This window comes from Drosophila takahashii, chromosome 2L (genome assembly GCF_030179915.1).
Source record: "Drosophila takahashii strain IR98-3 E-12201 chromosome 2L, DtakHiC1v2, whole genome shotgun sequence".
Lineage (NCBI taxonomy): Eukaryota > Metazoa > Arthropoda > Insecta > Diptera > Drosophilidae > Drosophila > Drosophila takahashii.
This window is the reverse complement of record NC_091678.1, coordinates 26056442-26072284: the sequence shown is the minus strand read 5'-3', so window position 1 is coordinate 26072284 and position 15843 is coordinate 26056442. Positions and strand designations below refer to the sequence as shown.

General features: G+C 39.1%; 3 protein-coding genes and 1 long non-coding RNA gene across 8 annotated transcripts in view; 2 read left to right on the top strand and 2 right to left on the bottom strand.

Annotated features, from left to right (window-relative positions):
• Positions 1-15843, top strand: part of dpr2 (defective proboscis extension response 2) — a 57323-nt gene that overhangs the window by 19919 nt on the left and 21561 nt on the right. Inside the window, exon 1 of one of the 5 annotated variants that reach the window (XM_070211836.1) lies at positions 4142-4440. The exons of the other annotated variants lie outside the window; for them this stretch is intronic. The gene's annotated coding sequence lies outside the window, so the exon portion shown is untranslated. Of the gene's footprint in view, positions 1-4141; positions 4441-15843 lie in introns of those variants that run through there. 5 annotated transcript variants of the gene reach the window in all.
• Positions 1-15843, bottom strand: part of LOC138912049 (uncharacterized) — a 43228-nt gene that overhangs the window by 16439 nt on the left and 10946 nt on the right. The gene's annotated exons all lie outside the window — the stretch shown is intronic.
• Positions 3443-8626, bottom strand: LOC108056262 (uncharacterized). Its single transcript, XM_017139989.3, has 3 exons — positions 8530-8626; positions 3863-4024; positions 3443-3808 (listed from the first exon to the last, which is right to left on the bottom strand). The coding sequence occupies exons 2-3, from the start codon at positions 3929-3931 to the stop codon at positions 3515-3517; spliced, it is 363 nt and encodes a 120-aa protein (XP_016995478.2). The 5' UTR covers positions 3932-4024; positions 8530-8626; the 3' UTR covers positions 3443-3514.
• LOC138912050 (uncharacterized) lies at positions 5361-9313 on the top strand. Its single transcript, XR_011417698.1, has 3 exons — positions 5361-5592; positions 5646-8582; positions 8642-9313. It is a non-coding gene; the product is annotated as an uncharacterized lncRNA (long non-coding RNA).

The following is a 15843-nucleotide window of genomic DNA, read 5'->3' as shown; positions in this document are numbered from 1 at the left end:
TGCGGGTAAAAAGTATGCGAGCACTCACAGACCCACTCTCTAGCTCTGGCTTTGTGTTCATGTTTGCGTTCATGGCTGGGTAATTGCGGCGACGCCTTTTGGTAGCGCAACTGTGACATTTAACAAACAGACCAGCTAAGCACACTGCCAAGTCTGAAATAATCACTTAAGATCTGCAGCAGCTTCTGGATAGAGTGCAGAAAATGAGCTACGATTGATATACTCTTTGGAAAAATAATTATTATTATTTAGTACAAAAAAATATATTTCATGTCCTCAGCGAAAGATTTAATTTGTATTAAATAAATATTATAACTATCATCCCCTTTTATGGGGGATAATGTAATAAATTTAGGATTTTTTAAAAGAAAATATTTTCATAAAATGTTATTAGAAATTAGTCTTTTTTTGTACATTTTACCAATACATTTTTTAGGATTTTAATTAAGAATGTAAAGTCCCAAAGCATTCAAAAAGTCTAACAAATCTAAGCCTCATAAAATTGGCCCTCTTTTCTTTCTGTCAGTGCCAGATGCCCTTTTAGCTGGTTGTTTCCCCACTTAAGTATAGTAAGTAAACGGATGTTGACTCGCCTTTTGTGTTTTTTATGTAAGCGGACTGGTGCAATTGTCGTTTTTTTGTTTTGTTTATATTGTTAATTGTTGGCGCGTGCTTTCTATTCATTTGTAATGCGGCTTAAAGTAATAAAATAATTAAATAATTATTTTTTTTACTATGCGCGTTGGGGCTAGTTTTAAATGTATGATTTAGGGGCTGCTTTCACGCGGCGATTGTTGTGCTCCTTTGCCATGAAATTTATTTATTTAAGTACACCAGGACACACACGTCCTGCCATTCTTCAAAGAACCTCGACTGCGACTTTTGGACAGTTTTATGGCTCGCATCATTCCGTCTTTTGAGCTTTTTGCCCGAACTCACCCCTTACGTTCGCCTGGTGACTTATTGGCGTAAAAGTTTTAGAGCCGTTTGGTCAACAGTTAAGGCCGAAGGACACTAGTCAGCAGCAGAGTTTCAGATCGCTTTCTGTATTGCACCCAAATGTACGCCATAAAATATTTTACAGTCGTGCATCTGTGGCGCGTCCAGATTTTCACAGAACAGATATCAAAAAAGCCTTTTTCGCATTGACTTTGCTTTTTAATGGAGAGTAATGTATATCAGTTTGTTTTGCCGGTGGAACGCAGAAATAATGGCTTAGGTTCGACTGGGATAACTTTAAGAAAATTTTAGAAAACAAGAAATATTTCTCTATTTTCTCCTTTCCTAGCTCCAATTTTCCTGAAGCATTCCCAAAAGCGGAACTTTAAATATTTCGCATACTGCGTGTTGTTAATAAATTACCCAAATTATGGACGCGAAGCCGTCAGGCGCAATGGCCTCCAAAGCTGTTGGCGCTTGAGTTTGGGGAAACGGGTTGGAGCCGAGCTGAATTTCCACTAGACGGCGACAGCTGACGGAGGGGCGGAAAAACCGTGGAACGGGAACGGGAAAATGGGGACGAGGTCGACGAGAAGTGGCTGCCTGCCGTTGACGGTGTCGGCATCTTAATAAATTTCCATGCGCAACACTTTGACGTTATTAATACGCTGGGGCCTCGAGTGCCACGCACGCACCTAAAATCGCTAACCAAATGACGGCGAATTTTGCTTAATTACACGGCTTATCCGCAGCAGACACCCGACGAGTGCGGTCGCCAGCACAAGGAGTTCGAAGGGAAAATTAATTTCGAACGTCACAGAGCCCTAACGTTTAAGATGCTGCTCTACATTTATTTGCTTAAAATTCGATCGCAATTTATGTGCTACAGAAATGAATGTGGGACAGGCTGCCTTTGCAGCCAGAGAGGTGGCTTAATTAAATAAGAGGAAATTCCTTCGGCCACAAGTTCATTGAAATGCGTAAGGCATGCAAGCTTAACTAATGGTAATGAAGTAGGGAATCTAATTTAGTGGCTAATTTCCTAGACATCTTAAGGCCGCTTCCGTCTGTCTGTCAGTTTACAGTAATTTCAACGAAGAAAAACTCACTTTTCACCTTATCATGTTTGACTGCCAAATCACCAAAGGTTGCTAAGCCCGCATGACCAAATACACCGCGGAAAATATTTTGGAAAAAAATAAATATAATTATCTTTAAAAAAAAAATGTGTACTTAATTAAAGACTGTTACCTTAAAGCAAGTTTTATCGCTCGCATGTCAAGTTTATAATATGCTTTAATCTCGGAACTCACATGCAAAAACTTGATATAAATAGATGGTCGATTTGATGTTATGTGGTATTAATTTTGACTTGATATGCTCGAATATTCTCTCTTCCACTCACGTAATTTAAGTCCCCATATTGCTTATTGCTCTCTTTCTTTCTCCCAAAAACGAGATGCCATAAATTTACCATGCGCATATAGATTTGATTGCGGCGTAGTTTTTTTGTGTCCATACATTTTCAAGATTCTACTAATCCTCCTTTAAGTTAAACATACGGAAGAGAAAAATGGGCCCATCGAAGAATTTAGAGTTTAATGGTCAAAAAGAAACTAACTCTAAAAAATATACTACTGTGATTTTTTGTTTTAATCGTCAAAAATAACGTTATTTTTACTCTTGTCCACAAAGTATGTGCATGTCAACAATTCTTGAAAGCAAATTAACTGTTATTTGTTCATGTCTATAAAGTGCATAGAAACCAGGGAACGTTAATAGTCGTTATTTGAGATTTTTATTTTAAAAAGAGACAGAGGAATTTCGCTCAATGTAGTTCTAAATTGACTTGGCAAAGACATTGATGAGCCCCGCCCATCGATGTTAGCAAATAATCGTTCTGCTCTGGAATATTCTCACTGTCAACGGAATAATCAGACGGGCGGGCTGACATGTTAAGTCACTTTGTCGTCGGGACACACATCCCGACCCCCGAAAACCCGCCAACCCGACCAGCACTCACCCCATTTCCCTACCCTACTTTCCTGGCAAATTACACGTCTCGGATTTGAATGCTTCGGTTGCTTCCTTTTGTTTGGCCGGGTGTTTGTGCTTGTTTGTGTTTTGTCTTGTGGCATTAGTTTAAATTAATATCAGGACAAGGTATGAAAGGCGGCCCAACCCGCATGCACAATCACATCGTCGTCTTTTTGGGCTTCTCTTATTTGAATTTGGGTTAACTAACGAGGGCGAATGTGGGGCGATTGGAGCAATAACCTAAATTAAAATGTTTTGCCAGATAAACATTAATTGTTGACTAAACCAGGACAATTTGTGCAGCACCTGGGGCTGAGCTGGTGGCTTAAGGAAAAAGGGAGTGCTTAAGAAAAAGCCGACAGAAAGGTAAGCCAGTGATGAGCTGATTTAATTTGAGGATTTGCGTTTCTTCAGCTAATTCAGGTAACCGCAAGTCCTAGCGTTTCAGTTTTAGGTAAGAAATTGATTCCAAAATATATATGTTTATTAAAATAAACAAAAGCTTCGATCTATATGCTTAAAGTCAAGGGGTGATTTGTCAAACGCCATCGCAGATAAATTCGTCCTCTAGAAAATTGCCAAGTGAGACGGCGTCCACGAATCCCTTTTCATCTCTAAGCCACTCGTCATGGTCAATACCCTTAATTTCGCACACGACCTTGAAGATTAATTCCTCCTTCTTGGTGTAATAGTCGGGTGAATTAATATTCTTGTCTAGTAGGTCCGCCTCACGTTTGAGCTGCTGTAGTTTATCGTGTAAAGTATGGAAGTCTTCATTGGGTTCTCCGGATGACTTTAGGGTGAGCAAGGCCAGGAATTCCGACAGGTGGGACTAGGGGAAGGAACGGAGTTACCTTCAAATATCATTAATCGGATCTGGGCTTACCACATTCCCATGACTCTTCAGCAGATTCTCATCGTGGGCAAACTCGACCGCGTACTTGAAGTTATCCATGGCGCTGATTCCAGCTTGGCAAACGGATTCGTTGGAGGTCTGAGGCGAACTGTCTTTGCTGTCGGAGCTTCGGGCTCGTCACCATTTATTGGCCTGCAATTTGTTTACATTATGCATAGTGTGAGTGAATTCGTTCCGACCCCCACCCCATCCCACCCACATCCCAGCCCCTGTCCCAAGGCTTCCTATCTGGGCCTGCAGATTGTTTATTTTCGTAACCACTCATCGATGTCGCGCTAGAAGTGTAGCGTTTTGACACGTAATCAAGGCAGAAATGCTTACTCAGCTGGCAAGTGTACTGCAAATGAAGTCTTTGGATTACAACCAGAAATAAAACTACGATTTAGGGGAAACTATTATTTCGGAATTGAAAAAAATTAAAAGCGCTTTATTTGAAAAGTACTAATTTAATTGGCTCTGAAAAGTAAAAACTGTTTAAACTAAGCCGTTTTTCTAGAAATATGGAGTTGTTTTTAAGAAACTATCTTCTGCGCCTTTGGAGTTCCCATGTAAGCCAATATATTCTTTCTTAGACTCCATTTCGATTTGGTTGATTGTTCTTAGAATTTCTAAAATTCATTTGTCATCTTCCCGCGAATATAAACAAATACAAGCTAAGCGCATGTTAGCCATAAATCAGAATCAAATTGGGCACACACAAAAAATATGTTTATTCGGTAAAATTTTTGATTTTTCGCAATGGGCGACCAAAGAACGCCAAACAAAAGTTGGAAAAGCCACCATAAACGAGCTTTATGCTCAAGCTGCTGCAGTGAAAAAGTAAATAAAGAAGATATAGCGCCACGTGAAATACAAGCCAGCAAGTGTAAACAGATCCGGAAATAAAACCATAGCATCGAATGGCGCTTAGACAAATAAACAGGAATGAATATTGGGAATGCCAGTCGAGAAAAAATGAAAAAGTGGAATGTCGAACTCATAAAACTTCGATTCTCTATGAAATTTACAGTTTGTTTATTTATTTCTTTTCCGGTAGACACTGAGAAAAATGCGAATAGGGTTAGGAGGTAAGAAGAGAGAAGAGCTAAAAAGAGCGAACTGAATATTACTAGGCTGGATCGGATGAATTCCATAATTTAAATGAAACTTATGTTTATTGATTTTGTAGTATGTAGTAGCATAACGTAGTATTGTCAATGTTATAAAATGGTTATTTCCACACTTATGTTATCATTCCACATATTTGTTTCTATGTTTTATATATGCGTTTTATAACCATTTATTTGGTTGATTACGTTTAAAATACAATTTTATATTGAAATAAGATGTTTGGATCGTTTTACATGCAAATGATATTGAATGGGGCTAGGAACTTATATTCCAAACCTTTCAAACCACTTTTTTATATGGAAATTATACCGATACTATCTGAGGTAACCAAAAGCATTTGTGTGTTTTATGTCACAAGTCCTACGGCACACAAACACTTGGAGTAAATTTAAATGCTCCTAATTAAGTAATTTTGGGTTTATTAGTCGCTGAAGTAGAAGCTAAATTGTTGCAGTCACTCACGCCGATGGCATCCAAAATTGACAGCAACGAACTCAATAAGCTGCCACCGACGCCATGTGTCCTTGCCGCCGAGTCCTGATGACATGGAAAGGAAATGAAATAAATCAGGGCTCATTAGAGGCCTCGAGGTAAACACGACACGAGTTGTTTGTGCTCCCATCTGCGATTTCGCCCATTTCAGTGCACCAAAGCAAAGTCGACAGTCGATGTCAACTTAATCATCGTCAAGACAACTCATTCAGCGCCTCTAGGAGTGGAATTTCAACTCCTTTTCTGGCGATAACACGACATATTGCCAGCTCATTACGCCCGTCCGTCTGCAAGTGTGGGAGTGTCTAATGTCTAGCGTCTAACGTCTTACGCCTAATGGGCAATGGGTATGCCTTCTTTTGTCAGTTTTCTACATATTCTGCGGCTTTGTCTCGGCCCTAATAATAGCAATATTACACAAGTAATTAGTCACGCATTTAATTATTATTTATGGCTTTTGCCACAGTGTGCGGGTGTGCCTCCGCTTATCTTCCTCGGGGACTCCGATTTATCCTTTTACTCGGGTGTGTGTCTGTTCGTGTGCCTAATAATTATTACATGCCACTTGAATGCCTGTCCCTGAATCATCAGTAAATTTATATGACACATCAGATAAAAGTTAGTAGGTCTGTTTTGGATTGGCATGCTATTAACATATGCATATGTCTGCGTAAGTAAATTATGAAAGAAATCTACATAGTTGTTTCTGTAATATGGTTAATACCAAGGAGATAATAAAGTCATTGATGTATTTCTATACAAGTATATAGGACTATTTTTATCTATCTCGTTCAGAACAAAAATAAATTAATATAAAGAATATTTTCCTTTTAGGTCCTATACGAGGAACTATATTTTATTTTAATCAATACATATTAGGACTTATTTCGCGCAGCAAAGAGTATGAACCTATTAGGACCAATCCCATCGAAGTGTTTGATAAATGTACGAGAGCAGCTGTGGTTGTCAATTGGGTTAAAGTTAGAGTTCAATCACGTAAATCAATGTGGCCGAATCTCAAGATGTTGGCTCGGGAAAACTTTCATCGATTAAAAACTTTTTGGGCTGCCCAGGCATTATCAGCCAGCTAAAGCGAAACTTGTAGTCGACAGCTGCCGAAGGGGAAAAATGAGATTTGTTTGTTGCATAATAATTGGAGGCAGTATGGGCGACTTGAAATGCCAAGAATCGAATCCAGGACTTGCGCCAAAGGCAGCCGGAAACCAAAAATAATACAGCAGATTGGCGAAGTCGAATCTCTGTTGATTGGCCTGGCACGTTTCCTTGTCAGCTGTTTATTGAGGCGTGATATAATTAGCATAACATCGACACGGATTCGGCACCAGAGGCAGTGGAAAAAAGGAAGAAAAAAGAAAAGCGGCAAAGACCAGGCTTAGACGCAATTTGCTTAATGCTAAAACTTTTAATCACTCATACGCTCCGTGGCGCCAAAGAAAAAGCCTGAGCGCCGGCAGAGGGAAAACAAATTTTACGTCAGAGAAAAGATGTGCCCCCTTCCCCGCACCAAAGGCAAATAGTAAACAAAGCGTTGGGCGAAATGAAATAAGTGTAAATACGACAAAAATTCACTCGCGCACACACACAGGAACTACACACACCCGAGATGCTCACTCAAATATGTATGTATGCGCATCTGATTAAATACAAGTGTGTATGCCCATGCATATGTGTGAGTTGGGCCCCGCTTATATGACTTTTATCCCCAGCGGATGTGGAGATCCGAGGGGAAGAAGCAGCCCCCTTCGGGTCCCTCGCCCAAAAAATTCATCTGCCTTTGCCTTAAGCTCGACTTTAATTCTTGCTTTGACTTTTGCATTGCCCACTCAAAACTACAAGTACAGTGGACTCTTTAGATATGCTAATTATAAGCCTAGAAAGAAGTTTGCAAAATGTTTAATGATTTTTATTGGACCTCAATTTGTTTCCATAAATGATTTTTGTTATCGTAATTATTTATTTCTGTTATCTCTGTAAATCTTCATAATGCTACGTGAGCCAAATCACTACAAAACGCTAAAAAAAAAAAATTATTTATTTTGATAAGAATTAAAATATAATGCTGAAAATAGGCTAATTTTTAGATAATTTAATAAAGTTTCAAAGAGAATTCCACTGTGGAATTTCATTAAAGTTCTTAGATTGTCGAAAGCGTATTGGGTATTCAGAACACTTCTTCAAGTTGGCTACGTAAATAAAAGGAAGATATCCAAGTACACTTATTTTTTAATTTTCAAAATTTAATGGATTGAGTATTTGATTAATTAGATTAGAAATATTATACTTGTTTTATAAAATGCTCTGCAATCTTTTTAAAGACATTTCAGAAGGAAAGGGTGTTTGAAGATTGACAGCCTGAAAGTGCGACTTTTCGTCTTTTTTTGTGGGTTTTCCGTTCTTCAGATTACAATGTAAGCTGCGGCGCGTTTAAGTGAGGCTGTGTGTGTGTTTCAGTGGCTTTGCATGGAGATGGGGTGGGGTGGGGGTTTGTGTGTGCCGACCTATTTGCTTAAACACACTCTAACTGGCACTCAGCCCACTTCTCCACGCCTCCGAGCAAAGAACTGCGCCCTCGGAAAACGGCTGGCTGCGTCTTCTACTTTCTACTTTCGCCTCTCATAACACATTAGCGAAAGTGAAAGCCGCCATAATGACTGCCCCCAGTTGATTTCCATTCGCCTTTCGTGTCTGCGTCGCACTGTGCGCTCTTGTGCCCATACATTTATATTAGTTGAGCGAGACACCAAAAACGAGGAAAATGCAAATTGGCGGGATTGAGAATGATGAGGGGACGTTCTGAGCTTCTGAAAGGCGATTACTTTAGTTTTTGGTGTCAAAAGTTAAGGGCTTAATTGGATATTCTTTAGATCGTTTTAGAAGCAAATAAAAGAGAAGAAAAAATGAAACAGTAGCATATCAAAATTAAATTGATTATTAAGTTTTAAGGGTTAAGGATTTTCAGCCTACGAACTGCCAGTTGTCTTTCATTTAGCTCCAAGAAATTGAAGTTCGGTTACCAAAAAGTGCTTGTGCTAAATTCCTGTCTTTCCTTCCGGTGCCAAAAAAACTTGTAAGCAAGATGAAAACACAATTTTGAAATGTCAGTCAAATATAATAGGAAATTCATAGGTAACTACTTTTGCAGGCTTTTCAACTTTGTAAATCTTATTTGCCGTGGCCTGTCAATGGCGTTCGTGTTTTTTGCGCTCTATCGACATCGCCATCGCAATCGCCATTTCCATTTCCATCCCAGAGGGGCAAAGAAAAACAAACTTTTATTAGTTTTCCGGGCGAACGTTAACCGTATTAAAAAGCACTCGGCAACATCAGAAAAGCCAACATTAGTGGGGCGCAGAATGGCCGACATCATAAAGCAAAGTGTGTCACACAACAACTGATAATCGGAGCCGCAACAACAATAGGATGGAAATTGAAAAACTGTAGCACACTTATTCGGGCCTCCAAGTGCTTCGAACTTCTTCAAAAACGCATAAAAAATCAATGGCAAGTGCCATGTGCGCAATAAATGTCAGCTACAAACGAAAACTTCACATGTTTTCCTCGACTTCCTTTTCCAGGACTTCCGCTTTCTCCAAGTGTGTGTGTGTGCGCATTTGTAGAGCATACTTATGTATGTGTGAGCAGTCGAAGAAGGCCCGTCGCCCCGCACAAATTGAAATCCGCCATAAATTGGCGAGCGGAGACTGACTGAAAAGAAATAAAGCAAAGTCGAGTCGAGCCGAGCTGATGACAATTTATTGTTCACACTTGCAACTGATGATGGTGCTTAGGGGAATATACGAAAACCAACGTGCGCCACGTGTGTGCGAGCGTGTGTTTGCCAAAGAATATTTCATTGTCTGGCAGTGCCCGAATGTAGGCTCTACAAATTGCCAGCCATTACTTTGCGACTATGCCAATACTCCAAAATATATTGGCGATATATGTGCGATGTGGAGATGGGAGCCTCCTTTCTGGAGCATCAGAATGTCCTGCTGCAGTTAAGCTAAGCTATCGATCGATATGTGATGTGATGAAACTAATATTTTGGACTTCTTTTTTAGGCGAAAAATTAAATTAATAATGTTCTATAAGCTATCACTCTTGAATGGAAATGTTGATAAGGAGTTCAAACCTGGTACATTTTTATTTAATTATTAAATAACAAATAAACATAAAGAAAGAATTGACAATAAATAAAACTAAATGAAATCGCAACCATAAAAGCATATGAATTTTATTACATTCTTTATTTTCTTAACTTTAACTTTAACTATTTATTCTTGATTACAATTTTATTGTATAATATTTATTTTGTGCATTTCCCCAACCGATAGGTAACGTAGGTTAGCCTCAGTCTTTAGAGTGTGGACAGTAAAAAAACGTTTAATGGAAAGCTCAAGCACCATCTCCTTTCGCCATTTATATTCTTATACAAGTGCGCGTATCGAGATGTAAATTCATTTTATTTTCCTTATTCTATAGCAGTACAGGTGTGCAGACGATTTTCAATTGTGCGTCTTTTGCTTCTGGCAGGCGATGATTTAAATGGCCGGGAAGTTTTGCCGACTTCGGTGTTTGTGGGGCCTACGCTCTTTCACAACTTTTGGGGGGAACAGAGACGGAAAAACTTTTACAGCGCCCCGGCCATGCAAACCCTAGGAAAGTTCTTCCAAAATACCACACACAATAAATGGAAACTTTTTGCACCTTAAATAATGCCTCAAATCATATGATTAAAGGTGATTTCTGCTTTCCGTTCGCGGAAGTTTAAGAGCTCGCTCTGAAAACTGGACAGCCGCTAGATGTTTCGGTGCTGCGGCTCGTTTAACACATTTAAATTCATGCCAGACAACAAAAATCCACTTGCCACGGCCTCCGTTGGCAGTTATGAGATGTTGCCGGGGCCGTTGCTGCTATTACTGCTGCTAAGTCTCGGCTAATAGCGGCTTTAAAATTTATAGAGTTTTCGGACTGCCAGACGGCTTAGGAACGAAGACGAAGTGATTTGCCCCTGCGAGTAGGTCGACTTGATATTTATTTCGCTTTGGCTGCTGTATCTTTTAGGGGCCTGATGGTATCGTGAATAAGACAACTGTAATATGATACTTTCTCCCGGCTCGGTGGGTACTGTGGGTTCTGGGTCACCAATTAGAGGCTTACAAAAACCCTTGGCGTTTTCGGAGAAAGAGTATCCGTACTTTGGGCTGAGCCCACCAGGGAAGCTGTCTTTCCTTGTTATTTAAGGCGTGGGGCTCGGCTTGCCTTTTGACATATTATGCCATAATTCCTGCGGCAAAACGTTTAGTTGAGCTACATAAATAATAAATATACAGGCGCAAGCACTGGCCTACATACACACAACATGACACATTCGGGGTTTAGGGACCTTTCGGGCTGCTGATGATGATGGTATTCCGTATACGTGGAGCATCTTTCCTACGCTCCCCTGGCTTGGGTCTTGATTTACAAGGCTTCAAGTCGAAGCTTCATGCTCGAACTGCTCTTTTGCCTTTTAATTTGCATTTTCCTCAACTCAATTCGTGCAGCAAAATTGTTTTCGCAAAGATTTAGCATAAAATATTGAAAACATTTAGACAAAGTAATAGCAATGTGCCAGGACTTATGTAAAATTTATTTTAATTGTTTTTTTTGGCGCCTCCGCTCTGGCTTTTTCCTTGCTGCTCACATCGATATGCAAATTTGCCCAAGTCCAAGTGACTCGAGAGTAAATCGAAAAAGTTTTGATCTTCGAGTAAAAACTAATAGTCGTAAATATTTATGTGTGCCAATGCTTGAGCTTAGAAATGTGTCCAAAGAGCTCTGTGAGACTTAGTTGCAATGGCAGGGACCAGTTCAATCTCTCTGTTCTGGCGATGGCAGACTGATTTTTATCAAATTTCCACTTTGGATTTAGGCAGCAAAATCGTCGTTTTCCCTGCATTGCTAATGAAATTAAATTGAAACTTTGCTGGCCTAGAATCTGTGACAAAGTTGCCCGAGCAAGGATAAGGGACCAAACTCAGCTCAAACCAATTGGTCTGCCAGAACGTTCATTAACGGAGGGATTTGCAAGTCTAGTCATGAATGTGCTTTGCTGAAGTAAGCTAACATAAAAACAAGAGAGAACGCTATAGTCGGGTGCCCCGACTATCAGATACCCGTTACTCAGCTAAAGGGAGTTCGAGGGAGATGGATATATAAATAGTCCGATTTAAAATATTTTTTAGGTAATAATAAACTTTCTAGCTTTTATAGGTTCCGAGATCTCAGCGTTCATACGGACGGACAGACAGATAGGCAGATGGATAGACGGACATGGCAAGATCGACTCGGCTAGTGACCCTGATCAAGAATACATATATGGGCACTTCCAAAATGTCGCTCGGGACATTTCCACACCTTTAAAGTTGAAAAAAAATTGTAAAACAATGGATTTTAATTTTAATTATGGGCTTTTCTTTTCACTCTTCCCAAGCTCTATTTTTTGGTAAAAATCTTGATTTTGTACCACTTTTAGTTTTTAAGATATCGGTAAAAAACTGCCGTATTCGCTCGGGACAAAAATAGAAGTGGATTTCGAGGAAGTTCATACAACACCAGAAATAAGCGAATTCTGATGGAATATTTTAATGCGATTTTTTTAGAATGTTGTTCAAACATGTAGCTGTGAAATGCTTTTGGTTTTACTCAAAAATTCTTTGCCGTTTTTTTTTTATGCAGTTTCAACCACATTCGCTCGGGACATGTCGCTCGGGACATTTTTTCCGACTGTTTTGTAAAGCGGATTTCTTTACCTCTATCTCTCAATTGCTGGATGTTTTGCTTTTAACTTATCAGTTTAGCATGTGAATGAAGCATTCAGTACAGAAAAATGTCACATATTAGCATTCCTATAGGATAAATCAACAACAGAAGACAAGTCCAAAAAATAACAAAAAAATAGCCAAAAACTGATTTTTGCGTATATTGGTCGGGTTTGTCATAAAAATAATCAAACTATACTCCAAATTTGTAATTAGAAACTAATATCGGGGCAAAATCATGTGGAAATATGTTTTATTCAAGTTTCAAGGTTTTTGGCTTGGTGGACTTTTTTTTGGAAGTGTCCATATATACTTTATGGGGTCGGAAAGTTTCCTTCTTCCTGTTACATACTTTTGCACGAATACAATATACCCTTCTACTCTTCGAGTAAAGGGTATAACAAGAGAGAACTCTATAGTCGAGTACTTCGACTATCAGATACCCGTTACTCAGCTAAAGGAAGTGCAAGGAAGATGGAGATTTGCATGCAGCAAAGCGACTGCTTACATTGCTTGAGTTCCGTTGTTCGCTCATAACGCTTAAATGAATAGTCAGATTTAATAAATTTCTTCAACATTTCTACAACAAACACAACAAAATTAAACTTATACTTTTCCGAAATCTTTAAAAATTTGGCGTAGCGCTCAGTTTAAACAAAGTTGCGTTCCGTAGGAAGCCCAAGAATATGTGTGGTTAATCCCAACTTTCTAGTATTTGTAGTTTCAGAGATCCAACGGTTTATGCGGACAGACAGACAGACGGAAATGGAATAGATATATACTTTATAAGGTCGCAAAAGCTTTCTTCTCCCCTGTTACATACATTTCCTCGAATACAATATACTCTTTGGTAAATGCTCCGACCAGAATATAAAAATCGTTTGATCCCGATGTTTACATAAGACCCTTAAAATTAATATTACCAATATTACTTATTTGTTTTTAGCAATTTCAATCAAAATATAAAATGTTTGGATGATTTTTCAAAATGCCTATCAAATTTTAAAACTTGTCTTAGATTTTTTTAGAAACATAAAACTAAATTTTCAAGTGAACCTATAACTCTTGGCAATTAATAGCCATTGGCCATTTGTGAAGTAACGCTCCACTTTGCCTCCATGAGCCATTATGTTCTTTCGACGCCTTTGCAGGAGCTGTCTGTGAGAACTGAGGACATTAATCTTCCTGCCACATAGAAATTCATGAGAGCGAGACATTTGCCAACAGCCTTTGGCGATGGTGCACTTTCAACTTCAACACGTTGCACAGTCCACCAAGCGACTGAATGTCGCGAGCGGATGTTTTATGCAGTATGTATGCGGTATTCTAGGCAGGCCGTACAATCTTGGGCCATCTCGGCTGTGTCCATTTAGCAGAGATTCCCTGGCCGCAGGCCCATTTGCTTTGGCCACCGTCAACTTCAATGGGCCTAAGCCGCAAATATGTTTGGCTGGCCGGTGGCGAAATGATACTCCGCTTAAACAAATATATCCAAAGAAGGGAGCAAGAAAAATAAATGGAAAACCTCTGGGACATGTTTCCGCACAAGAATGTTGGGAAACAGCCCACGGACGCCTTTTGATATGCTAAATAAAAATTGTGAACAACGATTTTAATAAATATTCCCCACACACCCACTCGCCAGTGACGACGGCACAGACAGACAACTAGAAACCTCCTCGAGGACATTGATAGAACGGGCTGCTTATTGAATTTTTCAAAAGCCCTTTTCTTTTTTTAGCAACTCCCCCGAGGAAAATGTGTTTAAAGTGTTTAAAGCCAAGTGCTAAAGGGCTTTTGCTTGGGTTTATTCGAAGTTAAAGATTTTAAGATTTAATCAGATGTTGCCCTCGAAAAAACCATATAGTTTTTGAAGGGATGAGGAACTAAGATATTTTGTATCTTTACTTATAGAATGTTTAATTTGTATAATTGTATACTATTTTACGTTATACCGAAATATTTTTTAAATAAGTAAAATTGTTATCCTTTTGCCCTGTGTCACCATTGGTTTTTGTTCAACTACAAAATGTTTCTCTTTTCAATGGGCAATAATGACACTATTATACGCAGTCTGGTGCACCTTTGAAAATATTCTGTCTATTATCACGAAAATCTTGTCAGCGTAAAATCGGCTTAAATATTTACACTAAAGCCGAGAAGTAAAATCGTCTCTAACTTAGGGGCGCCAAATTAATCTTAGCACTCAAAAGAAAAGCCGATTTTCCGTCTGCAGAAGATCGATTTCAGGGACAATCAACGCCTTTTTTTTGTTGGTTGACTGAAGGCTTTATTTGTCTTTTATGACCCCTCTTAGGAGGTGAAATACTTTTTGCCTGCTGTTGGTATTTTCGCAGCAGTTAAAGCGAATAAAAATATACCTTGTCGGAAACAAAGCATGAAGTTTATGACAGCAGCGTGGAAAAAACGAGAGGACGGCGGCCATCAACCGCAGCAATCGGGTGCGGGTAACCAACCAAACCGAGCCATTAAGCTCCTCCGCTACTGAACTCAACATTTTTGGGGGAATCAACACAAAGAGTTGGAAAAAACGCGAACTGCGCTCGATCGTTAAATCAAAAAGCCGCATGCGAGTGCCTGCAACATCATTAGTTGCAGTTCACACACACTCAAGTGCAAGTTATGCCACCAGATAGTTGCCCCATCCCCAGTCCCCGTCCCGATTCCCACCCGAACTCATCCTGGGCACCTCTTTTTTCGCTTTTGCCCCCTCTTTAGAGGCACTCGCATGCGCCGCTTTTTTTGCGAGGTGTCCAAATTAAATTTGCATCAGTTGCTCCACGAGCATCTAAATGATGCCAAAACTGAAAGTGTATCTGTGTGTGTGTACAGGACTGCAACAACAGCAAGAAAAAACAACAGCAACAAGAGAAGAAAGGAGCGCAGGCTGCAGCTGCAAAAAGTGCTGCACTCACTTTGGCATTTCGTTTCTAGTTTTATTTTTTGCCAGTTTTTTTCCATGTTTAGACTACTTTTCCATAAAAGCGGAGAGTTCTTTTGCCGCATATTTTACAGTGAGCATTGTCCGAATGAAACTTTCTTTTCATTTCCATTATAATAATTACGTCTTTTTCGGTTTTTGTATTCATTTAAAATAATACAATTAGGGTGTTCAATTGCGTTGCAAACTTTGTAAAGTGTAAAAGTGTAAATCAATTCCAACAACAATTTCTATACAAAATAGTTTTCAAAAGTAGGCCTTTAAAACTATTTTGTATAGAAATTGTTGTTGGAATTGATTTACACTTTTACACTTTACAAAGTTTGCAACGCAATTGAACACCCTAAATAATTTTTTAGGCATCGGAAAAAAAGAGCTATGCATATTCACTTATATTACGTGAGTGGGAGCAAGAGCTAATTCTCTCAATTCTAAAATAGTGGGAGCATATCGACTTAATATGCCGCATATTAAGTCAAAATTGATACCACATAATATCAAATTGACCATCGTTTCATATCAAGTTTTTTTGGGTGTAATATTTATTTTATTTTTATCAGGCA